Genomic DNA, 16,111 nt, shown 5'->3' with positions numbered 1-16,111 from the left:
ATTAACTCCTTTTCCAAAGATTTTGAGATAGTGAAGGTTAAAGTTAAATACACACATTTAATTCTGTGATGTAGTCAGTCAAGAAGAATACTGCATTCTGTGAGCTTTTTACTGAACTATGGAGTTCATCACTTTGACCACTGAAAATATGGTCAATTTAGTACACTGCTAACTTAGAAACTCTGAAATAACCAAAAGTGGAGTTAATCATGTTGACTTCTGAACGCCTCATATATTCATCCATGCAGTCGCTATGACAGCCATCGATCCTTCCAGCAGTTTTGTTCCTATTTCGCTGCAGCGTGACGTCATTGTTGTCCACCGGTCCGGTGAGATTCGGAATACGCTGACTAGTAGCATAGATGTAATTATTGCTGTTGTTGCAGAGAAGCGCTGGAGTTCGCGCACCGGCAGCTGGGCCTGGCCGAGGAGGCGGACAGTCCCAACCTGCGAGCCGAGGCGTACCTGAACCTGGCGCGTGCGCACGAACGCCTGGGCGGCCTGGAACGGGCCCTGGCGTACGCGCGCCACTCGCTGTACAACGAGTGCGACCAGTGCCGGACCGCCGGCCACGTGCACCTGACCGTGGGCAGCGTGTACCTGGAGCTGGCCGGCTTCTGCAAGGCGCTGGAGGCCTTCCAGCACGCCCACAAGATTGCTCAAGGGATCCAGGACCCCGCCCTCGAACTGCAGGTCCGGTCACACTGTTAACTCTTTTCCACTCCATGAAGTTAGAATTGAATTACGGTACTTTTTTCTTAAATTTCCATTCAGTTAGTTTATTTACCTATTCTTAAGAAGGGGGACAAGACTAACTGTAGTAACTTTCGAGGAATATCACCTTTGTTGACGTCGTATAAAATTTTGTCCAATATCCTTTTGAGGAGATTAACTCCATATGTACAGATGCCTCAAGCTAGGAAGCTGCCTGGAGAGGAGAAGTAGTAGAGCTAACGGAGGGGGCCCACCTAGGCTCCGATACCCAGGTATAGTCATATTATCTGAAAGGTTGACCGCTTGACAATGTATTCAAGATGTACCCTCCCTATGCAGCCTTCTCAACTGTTATTAGAGCTGAGCTGTACCGTTCTACTCCATAGTGCACAGCAGTAGGCATACAAGTGGTAGGGGAGAAGTGCTCTATGAGCCTGCGCGAACGAGACAGCTTGCTAGTTTGAGGCATCTGCAGATGAAATTATTGGGGATCATCAGTGTGGTTTTAGGCGTAATAGATCGACTATTGATCAGGTTTTTTGTATTCCACAGATATTGGAGAAAAAATGGGAGTATAAGGGTACAGTGCATCAGTTATTCATAGATTTCAAAAAGGCGTATGACTCGGTTAAGAGAGAAGTTTTATATGATATTCTTATTGAATTTGGTATTCCCAAGAAACTAGTTCGATTAATTAAAATGTGTCTTAGTGAAACTTACAGCAGAGTCCGTATAGGTCAGTTTCTATATGATGCTTTTCCAATTCACTGCGGGCTAAAGCAGGGAGATGCATTGTCACCTCTACTTTTTAACTTCGCTCTAGAATATGCCATTAGGAAAGTTCAGGATAACACAGAGGGTTTGGAATTGAACGGGTTACATCAGCTTCTTGTCCATGCGGATGACGTGAATATGTTAGCAGAAAATCCACAAACGATTAGAGAAAACACGGAAATTCTACTTAAAGCAAGTAAAGCGATAGGGTTGGAAGTAAATCCCGAAAAGACTAAGTATATGATTATGTCTCGTGACCAGAATATTGTACGAAATGGAAACATAAAAATTGGAGATTTATCCTTCGAAGAGGTGGAAAAATTCAAATATCATGGAGCAACAGTAACAAATAGAAGTGACACTCGGGAGGAAATTAAACGCAGAATAAATATGGGAAATGCGTGTTATTATTCTGTTGAGAAGCTTTTGTCATCTAGTCTGGTGTCAAAAATCTGAAAGTTAGAATTTATAAAACAGTTAAATTACCGGTTGTTCTGTATGGTTGTAAAACTTGGACTCTCACTTTGAGAGAGGAACAGATATTAAGGGTGTTTGGGAATAAGGTTCTTAGGAAAATATTTGGATCTAAGAGGGATGTAGTTACAGGAGAATGGAGAAAGTTACACAACGCAGAGCTGCACGCATTGTATTCATCTGACATAATTAGGAACATTAAATCCTTATTACGATTATTTTTCAATTTAACTTCATTCTCTATATTGTACGCTAATGTGCTGTAGACAGTGTAATATACATTGCATAATGAATACGTTCGCATGGATAGCTCAGTTCGTGAGTAAAAACACTTATTGTTAATACTGTACTGTATTTTGATTAAACAAAAAACCTAATGCAAATTATCAAACTCAAAATTACGATATCTCCTAGTTCACGTAAATGGATGAACTACTTTTCTTCCCTCCTATACCTAGTAAAGTGATTTGTTTGTATTTCACGCCAGTATCATCGAACTTCAATCGTGGAAGGGGGTAGCAAACGGTGTTTCCGGCTCTGAACCCATTAGTCCAAAGGTAGAGCCAGGTTGATATTAAAAATGTTAGTAAAAATAAAATGATGTCCCGGTACTATCCGGTTCGACAAGAGCCCGAGACGTATTGGCAGCAAGAGAATCTTGAAACATTTTTGCCATCGCTTAAACTGCAGAAATCTCTTGGAGCAAAAACGACGCAGATAAATTCCCACTACCAGCTCTACTGCTCGGAGTGTATATCGCTAACTTGATTGTCTGCTGCAGGTGTACGTGGGGCTGTCGGAGCTGTTCGGGAGGCTCCAGGACGCGGACAAGAGCGCGCGCTACGCCGCCAAGGCCTACGACTTGTCGCGGAGTTTGCAGCTCGGGGACCTCAACTCTCGTCACCACCGCGCCGCTCTGCTACAGATGGCGTCGGCACTACGCAAACAGGGGGAGCTGGGCGACGCGCACGACTACTGCAGCGTGAGTTCATTGCCAGGAGATTCTCTCATAATGTAATGCGGCATTTAAAAATTCATTTCTACGACAGTTCTTTAAATAACAATACATATTGGCTGTTCAATTTTTCAACTACAGTAAGTAAACAAAAAAAATTGAATAGGTGCTCGCAAAAGCGGTTTGCTTTGAAACAATTGAGGAAAAGTGACTTTTGAATTCGTATAAGAACAAAAATATTAATATAAAGAAAATGATATCCTCTTTATGTACTCGTCTTCTTCTTCTTCTTCTTCTCCTCCTCCTCCTCCTCCTCCTCAATCCAGCGCTTCGGACGACCGAGAGATATCTTCCCGTTTGGACGATAGTGGAGCATGACTTTTGGGACTCTATCTCTAGGCATGCGATGCAGATGATTTATCCAGTTGTTCCGATAATGTTTTACGTGATTAATTACAGGTTCTAGTTGTAATTCTTCCATTACATCTTCATTGAGTTCGTGATCCCATTTCGTATATCCCGCTGTATATCTCATACATTTAATTTCATTGGCCGTTATTCTGCTTTCGTCTTTCTTCCTCAATGTCCATGCCTCACTGCCGTAACAAAGTACAGGTCTCGGCAAGGTCTTGTATAGACGAATTCTAGTTTGCTTTTGCGCTAGGGAAGGTTTCATAATGGTGTTAATTATTCCCATTGTTTTGGTGTATTTAGAAATTTTCTGTGAAATGTCTACTTCATCGAAAAAAGATAATGTGTATCCGAGATATGTAAAATATTTCTAATATTTTTTAATCTAAACATATTTTGCTAGGCACAGGATATTTTCCGCAGAAGACCATAATTTTAGTTTTTTTCTTTATTGATTTTCATATCACATTTATTTCCAATTTATGTACTCGTAATAAGTAAAAAGCCACCGGCCGGCGTAGCTCAGTCGGCAGTTGCGCTCGGGCTAGGGTTCGATTTCACTTGGACTGATTACCTGGTTGGGTTTTTCCCCAACAGTAAGACGAATGTCAGGTAATCTATGGCGAATCCTCGGCCTCATCTCGCCAAATACCATCTCTCTATCGCCAATCCCATCAACGCCAAATATCTCGTAGTTGATACAACGTCGTTAAATAACCATCTAAAAAAAATAAGAAATATATTAATGCAAAAGAAATAATACGTTTTTTATTTAGTGAATTCAAAAGTCGATTTCTCTCTATTATTACCAAATGACTGTTACTCTGTTTTTGCGATCATCCATTTAAAATTAGCCTAATTTCTGATTATATGAAATATAGGGCCCTAATTTACTTTTTATTTTAAAGTTGATTTATTTTACTTTCTAAAGACACCTTTCTAACCTAAGACCGTATGGTATGAAATATATATTTTTTTAAACTCTGTATATTAGTACTTAAGACTACATTCATTTATTTATTTACTTTATCTATCTATCTATCTATCTATCTATCTATCTATCTATCTATCTATCTATCTATCTATCTATCTAGTCGATCTGTTGGCGAGTTGGTATAGCGCTGGCCTTCTATGCCCAAGGTTGCGGGTTCGATCCCGGGCCAGGTCGATGGCATTTAAGTGTGCTTAAATGCGACAGGCTCATGTCAGTAGATTTACTGGCATGTAAAAGAACTCCTGCGGGACAAAATTCCGGCACAGCCGGCGACGCTGATATAACCTCTGCAGTTGCGAGCGTCGTTAAATAAAACATAACATTTTTCTATCTATCTATCTATCTATCTATCTATCTATCTATCTATCTATCTATCTATCTATCTATCTATCTATCTATCTATCTATCTATCTATCTATCTATCTATCTATCTATCTATCTATCTACTTATTTATTTATTCATTCATTCATTCATTCATTCATTCATAGTATTTCGACCAAGGGTTGGTCTTTCACTGGAATCCCAGCATTCTCCATAGGATGATTCAGCACCTTTTCACCAACTCTGAGGGATTTAGGTCTTGCACGGAGGACCATTCTTTATCCCACAATCCATTTTTTCTGATACGTCTTTCAAGAGCTACGCGATCTTAGGTTAAGACACATTGAATTAATTTACTTCCATACAGTTTAAAGTCGTAGTTTACAACAGTGTTAATGCACAGTTTACATTTCTCGTACATTCGTGGATGCCCCTCCTCTAGATAGATTGCCGTCTACGAGATAGTGTCTGTCCACCGCAGTGCATTGAACTCTCCCAGTTCACATTTCTACAGCAGATGTTCAGAGTGCACACCCTGAACCGCATTACATATTTTGTGACACTCGTAACGATCATCGAACTCTCTCCAACATGTGGGTAGTCTGGCGATCGCGCTGGCCACGTAAAGGATCCCCCGCTCCCTATCCACCGCGTCCCATAAGTGTTGTTGTAATGTGCTCGCACAACATGAGTGAACTGCGGCGAGGCTCCATCATGCTGGAGCCAAATGTTCCTACGCATCGCTTTGCGATAATAACAAACGAATTACTACTTTGACAGCTTCAAAATTTTTCTAGTGAGTTTAGTGTTCACAAACGTACGAGTAGAGGCGAGATAATGAGAACGTTTCTCGGTTGAACGTTAAAACATTGTCACTCAAACCAGTGTACGTAGCGATGCGTTTTAAACAGCGATGCCTATCTCCTTAACGTCGGAAAAAATGGGTTGTCCGACAAAAGATATCCTCCATGAAATTGGTGCAGGGGTCCTGAAACATCCGGTATATTCCTGACAGACTACACATTCCTCCCCAGCCTTCTGGTGGTGATCTGCCGTACCTTATACATCTATATATTTATGAGTCGTAGTATCACAGTCAGGTAAGCAAGAGCTTTGGGTTTCGGTGCCTCTTATACGGATTTGTGAATTGTCTAGAACTCACCACCACCACCACCAATCATCTACAATAATTATAAAAATTTCCAGGAACATCCGATCTGGCGGACGACTAATTCGGCGTCACGCAAACACAGGAATCACCCTATTTTTTTTCAAGATGGGAGTGATAATGAAAGAAGAATACCTCGAAGCATTCAGCACGGTGAAACCAATCCACCACTCGGTTCAAAATAAAGTACATTAATTATATTAGAAATACCACTCCACACATCATCTCTTTATTCTTCATCTTTCACTGTTGCTACTTCTCATCACTGGAATTCTCTGCCGCTTGAAGTCAAGGGCTGCCGAACTTTAATTTCTTTTAAATGTAAATTAGACAAATATTTTATGATGAGTTACCAGACCTAACGCGTTGTAAATATCTAATGCAATGTATTCCACTGTATTTTTTTTCTTATTTTTATTGCGTAATCATGTAAATCGTGTTTATGTATCACTTAACACCAATATGTATCCTACTGTGTTGTTTTATTATTATTATTATTATTATTATTATTATTATTATTATTATTATTATTATTATCATTATTATCATTATTATTATTATTATTATTATTATTATTATTATTCTTTTTATTGTGTACATTTTATCCAATTGTCGGTTTCTGGTTTAATTAGGTGAATCCTACTTACTTGTAATCTATTCCAATGTGTTTATTTTTATTTTTATTGTGTACATTTTTTATTGAATTATCGCTTCTGTTTTTGTGTGATTCGTATTTGATTCTAACAACATTAATATGTATTCCACGTTTATTTGTATTTTTTATCAGGTAAATTTTTATGTAACTACTTCTTTTGATCTCATTATGTACCTAAATCGTATCAGTATGTAATTACTTAATTCCGATCCAGTTGTATGTTGAGCTATGTAAGCAAGTTTTAATCCTGGTTGAGTGAAAGAGAAGGCCTTACGGCCTTAACTCTGCCAGGTTAAATAAAGCCATTATTATTATTATTATTATTATTATTATTATTATTATTATTATTATTATTATTATTATTATTATTATTATTATTATTATTATATTAAATTGTAACCTCATAAACATTGTTACACGTGGAAGCGCTTTTCTCCGAGAAAGAAAAAAAAACTAGCCCCAATATCCTATACAAACTTAAAATAAAATTGATGTTCATCTTCTTTTTGAACAAAGTCTGCAAAATGTTATTTAGGCATTAGAACTTCCTGATGCAACATAAAACTATTTATGCTCGACCATGCCGAAATGTAGTAATTATACACCTGGTAGCAGTCCTTTAATGCAAGTCATTAAAGTACACCTACTCATTAAAGTACAGGCGTTTTCAGCCAATGACAACTCAGCTTACAGGTGTTCAGCCAATGAGAAGTCAGCTTTGTACCGTTATAAAACCGCAAGTATCGATTATTCTCCGATATGCAATCGGAGTCTTCTTCAGGCCGGTGGAGAGGAAGGACGTATTTTTCGCAGCGGAGAAAAGGTTTGAGCAATGGGCTGTGAGTTGGAGCTGTACCGGGCAAGGATAGGCGGCTGGGCGGCCAGGTCAAGGATGCAGCGGAGCGTGAAAGGGACAGCTTTGGCAGGTCTGGCTGAGTGTCTCTTCTTTCACATAGTGATCGCGATACTACTAATTATTGGTGGTATCGAACTGAATCCAGGACCTGCAAGCGACAACGGAGTGTTCAGTGTCAAGTGTGGCAGCTGTAGAAAGAACCTAAGAGTAGGCGTGCTGTGCAACCAGTGCGAGAAGTGGTTCCATCTGACTTGTCAGAAGATCAAGAGGGAACAGATAGTAGAAGAAACGTGGCTGTGCAAGGACTGCGGGAACGTGGCAGGCAACAGGGAGCTCATCGGTCTACGGAACGAGGTGAAGAAGCTACGGGAGAATCTAGAGACGGCGGAGCAACGGATCAAGTTTCTGGAGGACGAAAATAAGTTGTTGCGACGGGAAAAGGAAAATGGCGAAGAGAGGGAGGAGAAGAAGAAGCATGGTGCGGCAAGTGTTATCATCGGAGACTCCATCATTCGACACGTAGGGAATCTACAACCGGAGCTGGCGACAGAGTGTTACCCTGGGATTAGAGTGAATGAAATGAAAAGCGTGATCGAAAATCAGGAACGAGGGGACCCGAAAAACATCGTCCTTCACGTAGGAACAAACGATTTGCGAAGAGGTGTTGATTATATCATGGCAGATGTATATGACTTGGTGATGGAAACGAAGAAGAAATATCCGGCAGCTGGGATTGTCATCAGTGGAATCGTCAGACGGAGGGATGTGAACTGGAGAAAAGTGGGTCGTGTGAATAAAGCTTTCGAGTGGGTAGCGGAGTGTCTTGGTGCGCGTTTCGTCGATCCAAATTCCTGGATAGACGACAGATGCTTCGGAAGAGACGGAATCCACCTAAATCGGAGGGGGGCTGCAGACATGGGATCCCTCTTCGCGCGGGTAGTTACTACAACATGGCGCGGCAGCGGCACCGAAGGACCATCAGCCGACGGCGAGGGCGTGGGACTACCGGCGGTCAGCGGGGGTGCGGTCGAAGACCTATCCGCGGGCGGCGTAGACCTGCAGTGACGGCGAGGTGCCACGGGGATTCAGAATGTTCAAGTAAGGACAGGCCTACTAAGACTACTGCAGGTTAATTGCCGAAGTATTAGAAATAAACTTATTCCGTTTTGGAACTTGGTCGATGTTTATAATCCAGATGTAATAATTGGGACGGAATCATGGCTTAGGGAAGACATAAATGACTCGGAAATTTTTAGATCGGATTATAGAGTCTTCAGAAAGGATAGAAGTGAAAAGGGAGGGGGAGTTTTCGTTTGTACTAAGATAGAAATAAGTAGCAATCTTCTGTGGATACATGAGGAAGTTGAAATATTGAATGTTCAGATAAGAAATGGGCTGGAAACCTTAGATGTAATAGCATGTTACAGACCACCCAGTGAATTAAACAATTTAACTTTGCACAAACTAAATGAATATCTAAATACAGTATCAGAAGACCGAAACGTAGTAATTGCTGGGGATCTAAACCTCCCGAAAATTAACTGGAACGGGATTTCAGGTACAAATTCAGATGCACAGACCCTTGTTAATGAATTGATCTGGCGTAAAGATTTCACGCAGGTAGTAAATGGTCCGACGCGTGACAATGCCCTCTTAGATGTTTACCTACTAAGACCTGTCTCTCTCTTTGTCAACTCTGAAAGTCTTCATAAAATAAGTGATCACAATAGCGTCTTATTAGAAATCTTATGGGAAAACACAGTAAATCCGAGGTCAAGTCCAGTGTCTGTCTGGAATTTTAACAAAACTGATGTCCATGAATTACAAACGTTTCTACGACAAAAGCATGATGACTTTCTAAGGACTGAAGGAAATATGGAAAATGTATGGCATAAATTTAAGTGTATAATTTTCGAGGCATTAGTAAAATGTGTACCTTCTAAAATAATTAAGAAAAATCCGGACCCAGAATATTACACTAATTATATTCGCTACTTAAAGAAAAAGACAAGGCGCGCATTTAGCAAACGTAAACGGAGCCATGAGCATTGGGAAAAATATGTTGAATTAATTAAGAAACTTGAGTGTGAAAAAAGGTTAGCTCAGGAAAATTTTCTAAAAACTATTTTAAAAGAAGATGAAAGTAACAATTGGAGACAGTTTTATAATTATGTACGCAGGAGAAAAGGGAAAAATGAAGGAGTAGTGCTTTTACGAAATCAGAACGGAGAAAGTATAACTGATGACAAAGAAAAGGCCGACTTATTAAATTCCTATTTCATTTCGGTTTTCAATAATAATAATAATAATAATAATAATAATAATAATAATAATAATAATAATCCCGCTGATAGGAGTGGTTGTGTCACAGACCGTGAATGTGAACCAAATTCGACTTTCAAAATAACTTCCAAAGGGGTTAGAGAGAGAATAACGAAATTAAAAAATCGGAAGTCTCGAGGACCAGATAGTATTGCTACAGAGATTCTTAAATTAGGTTCCGAGGCAATAATTCCATACTTAATGCGTATATTTCATGTTTCCATAAACAATGCAGCTATTCCATGTGACTGGAAATCAGCTATAGTGGTACCCATACATAAAGGTGGAAATAAATTAGATGTCGGAAACTACAGACCGATTAGCCTTACATCTGTCGTATGTAAAGTCATGGAGCATTTGATATCGGATTATATTCGTCATGTTCTAAATGCGAAAGACTGGTTTTACAACCGCCAGCATGGTTTTAGGGAAGGCTTCTCATGTGATAGTCAAATTACGTCGCTGGTTCAGGATCTAGCTGAAGAGGTAGATAGAGGCGGAAGAATCGATGCAGTTGTGATTGACTTTTCGAAAGCATTTGATTTGGTGCCACATGACATATTAATAGATAAGTTAAGTAGGCTAGGAATAGATAAAAGAGTGGTGCTATGGATCCAAGAATTCTTAAAAGGTAGAACCCAGAGAGTTAGAGTAGGTCATGAAATATCGGAAATTGGAAATATAAGTTCAGGGGTGCCACAGGGCAGCGTTCTGGGTCCATTACTCTTTATAATATATGTAAATGACCTATGCCAGGATATTACATCAAATGTGAGGCTATTTGCAGACGACTGCATTATCTATAGAAAGATTAGAAATAATTCAGATGTAGATGCTATTCAAACAGACTTGAATAAAATTTACAACTGGGCGTTAAAGCATAGGATGAAAATAAATGGTTCTAAAAGTAAATCTATAACATTTTGTAAAACCCGAGAGGAAACTACTCTAAATTACGAATTCAGTGGTGTTGTAATTCCGCAAGAACAATGTTGTAAATACCTAGGAGTGTATTTAAACTCCAAACTTTCTTGGGGAGAGCATGTTGATAATGTTACAGGCAAAGCATGGAGGGCACTTCACTTTATTATGAGAATCTTGAGAAAGGCTAGCCCCAAATCGAGGGAAATAGCATATCTAACATTAGTGCGACCGTTAATGGAATACGGAACTACATGTTGGGATCCCTATAGAATATATCAGATAAATTCCTTAGAAAGAATCCAGTATAGGGCAGCTAAATTTGTTAAAGGTAAAAGAGAAGATGGGAACGATACGATAAAAGAACTTAAATGGGAAACTTTGGAAAACAGACGTAGGAAAACTAGAATAACATCATTGTATAGAGCACATCTAGGTCAGAAAGCATGGGTAGACATAACGGCTCGGTTAGAAAAGCCAACGTACTATGGTAGGAACGATCATGATTTTAAAATCAAATGTAGGAAACAGAAAACGGATGTAGGTAAATTCTCATTTTTAAATAGAACTATAAATGATTGGAATGACCTACCTGCAGCGGTCTTTGAGGGCTGTCCTTCCTTAAGGAGATTCAAGAATAATTTAAAGAGTTGTGTATAAAGTGAAAATTAAAATTAAGGTGACATTCAACATTTAATTTTTTAAGGTGGCATGTATTTATCTAGCCTGACGAGTTTACTTCCTTGGTTTGAATTGTAAATTATTTAAAAATAGCGTGTAAGAGGGCCTTAGACTAGAAATGTTTAGTTTAAATGTAGTTCTGTTTATAAGTACAGTATGCATAAGAATGCAATTATTTGACTTATTTGAACTGTTGTATCAGTGAAGCGAGGTGAGTCAGTGAAGTTATGGTTTTACAGTGCAGTGAACAGTTCCGATCAGTGATAATTTATAGCGTCAATGAAATGTGTTCTATAGTGTCAGTGAAATGTGTTACAGAGTGTCAGTGAAATGTGTGCTAAAGTGTCAGTGAAATGCGTCATAGTGCCACTACAGGGAATGAGATGAGAGTAAAGTGAAAGACTATTGAAAATTATGTAGGACCTATACATAATCATGTAGGTTGTGTTGTAAAATTAGGTGTTTTATTTTATGTTTTATTATTATTGTGTTAAATTGTATTGTGTATTCTTATTGTATTGTGTATAAAATTGTATATGTGTTGTAAATTTTATTATGTATTGTAAATTTTATTGTGTATTGCTTATCATTTTAACTGTGTATTGTTAATATTGTATATACCACTGCCACCGGGTGCTTGCCCACTTGCAGTGTAAATAAATACATACATACAAAGAGAATTAGCGAAAAGTCACGGAGGCTGGAAATCCAATACTGTCGCAGAAGATTATGTTCTGTTACTATAATAATTAGCGTTAATTGTAAATAATATTCAAATAAATTCAATTTGTCATCTCGTTTTTCAATGTCGAATTCAATAATCAAGGTTATACCAAGTTTAACGGGATTACATCAAGGTCAATGACATTATTGTTCCTCGGAAAAAATCAATACTTTCGCGTCTGCGCACATCTCACAATTCACGACCTAGAACAAGGTCACTTCCGATCTTGTCAGATACAAATAAAATGTATACATCTGAATAATTTCAAGTTAGAAATATGGTCGAGCATAAAAAGTCGTATGAAACTCGCCTATAATGGTAATTAAGAAGCTCGTATGAAAATTATGAAACTCGCTTGCGCTCGTTTCATAAATATCCATACTCACTTCTTAATTACTATCATTATAGGCTCGTTGCATAATGTACTATTCCAATACGAGAATAAATTGTCCTCCTTATGACACAGACATGTATAATAGGAAAAACAGTTTTATGTTAGAAAGTTATATCCAAGCAGTTAATTAAATATTGCATTTAATCAGAAAAAGGGCAATCCTATTGTAGTTATATGTTTATGTTACATACTCCTGTTTTCTCTCTTAATTTTTACAGGAAGCAACGAGGTTAGCGCTGGTATCGGGGGACCAGGCGACGTACGCCAGAAGCATCCGCATCATGGGTGATATTTACAGGAAGAAATCTGAAATAAATGTAAGTATTCTAAGTAGTTTCTAAGTATAAAACAAATATGCCCCGCAAATTTTGCTTTCAGGTAAAGCTCCCTGTGAAGCAGACTTGAATAATTTCAAGGAAAAAATTGTTCTAAGGCCGGGTATCGATCCCGTGACCCTTTGCTTACCGCACGAATGCTCTACTGACTGAGCTACCCAGGAACTATACCCGACACCGTCCAAGTTTTTCCCTTTATATCCACACAACTGAAGTGGGCTTACAAGGCGCCAGAAACCCAACTTTGAGTGCACACAAACTCTGTGTGACTTGAATTGTGGTTTTCTGTTAACGTACCTATAGTGACGTATATACACTATCTACCAAAAAGTAATTTGGGAACTGGTTTTGCCCCTTTAGAACCTCGCGGTACCACCTCTTGTTACTATAACAGCAGCCACCCTGTCAGGCATGTTCTCCACTAGTTTGTGTAGGATATCCACTGGAATGCGTCGCCATTCCTCTTGCAACATGGCACTCAGTTGGACAATGGAAGTTGGCTCCATGTTTCGGCGGCTACTATGCAGTGATATGCAGACAATATTGATCACCGATTGGACTGCACAGAGTCCGGATCTCAATCCCATTGAGCACCTTTGGGACGAATAGGACCGGCGATTGAGGTCTCGAGAGATGCGGCCAACTTCCATTGTCCAACTGAGTGCCATGTTGCAAGAGGAATGGCGACGAATTCCATTGATATCCTACACAAACTAGTGGAGAGCATGCCTGACAGGGTGGCTGCTGTCATAGCAACAAGAGGAGGCACTACGAGGTTCTAAAGGGGCAAAAACAGTGCCCAATTACTTTTTGGTAGATAGTGTATTATGCAAATCTGGCTTTCAGATAAAGCTTCCCGTGAAGCAGACTTGAATAATTTCAAGGAAAAAAACTGTTCTAAGGCCGAGTATCGATCCCGTGACCCTTTGTTTACCGCACGAATGCTCTACCGACTGAGCAACCCAGGAACTATATCCGTCACTATCCCAATTTTTTTCCTTTATATCCACAAAACTCAAGTGGACTGACAAGGCGCCAGAAATCCAACTTTGAGTGCACACAAACTCTGTTGTGACTTGAATTGTGGTTTCTGTTAACGTACCTACAGTGACGTATACAGGGTGTTTCAAAAATAGAGGGCATAATTTCAGGTATGTATTCCCCATATGTAGACACAAAAAGTTCATTACAACATGTGTCCGGAAATGCTTGGTTTCCGAGTTATGGCCTTCAAAACAATGATATTCACCAGAACGTTTTTCTTCCCGCAGGTAGTTGCCTTTACAGCAGATGTTCAAAATGTCCCCCTCCTGCTTGAATACAGACCTCACATCGATGTCTCATGGCCCTGCGAACACGATCCCAAATTCCAGGAGTATTGCGTATTTCCTCACAACCTGCCACAATTCGATTCCGAAGGGATTTCATGTCAGGCACCGAAGACGAATACACCAAAATGGCCCCACAAGTAGAAATCGATAGGGTTCAAATCAGTTGAGCATGGAGGCCAAGCAATTGGGCCACTGCTACCTATCCATCGATCAGGATATCTCTCCTGGTACAAACGACGAGCCAGCGCAGCGTTGCCCTCCGCCTTACCGTACATGAAATGCACTTCTGCCAGCTCCTGATTTGAGTACATGTCGCACAGTACAACGCCAAACACAACACTCAAAGTACCCTTTGCCTTGGAATTAACTGTCAGAGTGTCCTCTGTTAATATCTGCTGTAAAGGCAACTATCTGCAGGTAGAAAAACGTTCCGGTGAATATCACTGTTTTGAAGGACATAACTCCGAAACCAAGCATTTCCGGACACATGTTGTAATGAACTTTTTGTATTGTCTACATATGGGGAATACATACCTGAGATTATGCCCTCTATTTTCGAAACATTCTGTATATTATGCAAATCAGGCTTTCAGATAAAGCTCCCTGTGAAGCTGAGTTGAATAATTTCTGGCAAAACGACAGGCTGGCTCCCTTTACTATATGCATGTCTCCCTGAAGCCCTTGACTGAGGACAGGTGTCGCCGAGTGAACCAGGTTTCCTCCACCATGTTGCAGAAGGCGTACCGACAGTACGAGAGCGCGATGGGTTCTGCAGCTGGCATGGGAGACAGGTTGTGTCAGATGGAGGCCATGGATGGCGCTGCGCGTTGTCTGGAGGCCCTCCGGCTGCAGCAGAAGATATGTAACTGCCGCCCTCTGGAGTTCAACACCAGACTGCTAGAGGTCGCCAGCTCAGTGGGGGCGAAGGTGAATAGGATGTGTAACAATCAACATTGAGGTGGTCGTGATTATATTGCTGTCTTGGTTACTTTATGACTCTTTAAGAAAAATAAATGGTTCTCAATATTTTTTTCTGGAAATATTAATGAAAATTTTGTTATAACTAGACTTCGTGGAATTGCCACGAGAATCACAAGGTTTACTGCGCACGCGGTATAGACTGTATGAGATGGGAGCGTGCAAAGAAAGGAGTATTCCTCTGATGTAAACACAGAGCAGTATACTGCGGTTACAATAAAACCTGTATTCTGCATTCAAGAAAAATATGAAAAGAATGATCATGGATGTAGGAATTGTCTAAACATGTATATACACAATTATTTAATAATGAGATATATTAACTCTTAAAATTTAATGTAACATACTCACATCATCCTTGAATATGTGCATTGCAGTGACGAGTTACGTACATTTTGAGCGACTGCAAAGTAATCTCCTCCGATGGTCACTTAAACAGTTTTTATTTTGGGAAAATGTACGTTCAACATCACACGATGTAATACGTACATATTTGAAGAACGGAAAGTCACTACTTTTTAGTACACCAACTTCAGACATCTTGTCGTGACCTGATAGTACATCATTTATAATACGAAGTTGTGAATAGGCTGAATTTTTAGCAATAATGTTTCTCAACTTACACTTCACTTTTTTCTGAAATTAGTGAATTGCTATTTTGGATAATGCTTTGTGATACTTTATTCACTATATTAAGGGCTTCTGAGAAGTTGTAGTTTAGACGATTCTAACAGGATGATGCTTTTGAACACGATTTTAAAATTAGAATTAATGAACAGAATATCTTCCAATAGCTGTTTTACAGCTGCAACAGCGAAACTGTCTGTGCTATCCAATGCATCAATTACCTCCATTACTTTGCCGTAATGTTCTGCATAATAATTAACAGCAACCAACCACGTTTCCCAACGGGTCAAGACTGGCTGTGGGGGTAAGGGTATTCCAGGGGCAATTGTTTGGAACAGCAACACTCTCATTGTAGTGTGTTTGATTCAATTATTGTCTGCACTGAACAAATGTTAAGCTTTGACTATTCCAACCACAGTAATGCAAAAACAAGTGCTTACTTAAGTATACAGTACATTAGCAGTAGCTGCTCTAT

General features: G+C 39.5%; 1 protein-coding gene across 1 annotated transcript in view; it reads left to right on the top strand.

Moving 5' to 3' along the window:
* Window positions 1–16,111, top strand: part of LOC138715613 (43 kDa receptor-associated protein of the synapse) — a 102,999-nt gene that overhangs the window by 71,993 nt on the left and 14,895 nt on the right. The window contains exons 4-7 of the mRNA XM_069848688.1: window positions 387–693; window positions 2,744–2,944; window positions 12,584–12,682; window positions 14,767–14,958. Coding sequence (XP_069704789.1) covers window positions 387–693; window positions 2,744–2,944; window positions 12,584–12,682; window positions 14,767–14,958 — 799 coding nt within the window. The remainder of the gene's footprint in view (window positions 1–386; window positions 694–2,743; window positions 2,945–12,583; window positions 12,683–14,766; window positions 14,959–16,111) is intronic.

Source organism: Periplaneta americana, chromosome 15 (genome assembly GCF_040183065.1).
Source record: "Periplaneta americana isolate PAMFEO1 chromosome 15, P.americana_PAMFEO1_priV1, whole genome shotgun sequence".
Taxonomy (NCBI): domain Eukaryota; kingdom Metazoa; phylum Arthropoda; class Insecta; order Blattodea; family Blattidae; genus Periplaneta; species Periplaneta americana.
The sequence above is the reverse complement of the archived record's forward strand: the minus strand, read 5'-3'. Positions and strand labels throughout refer to the sequence as shown.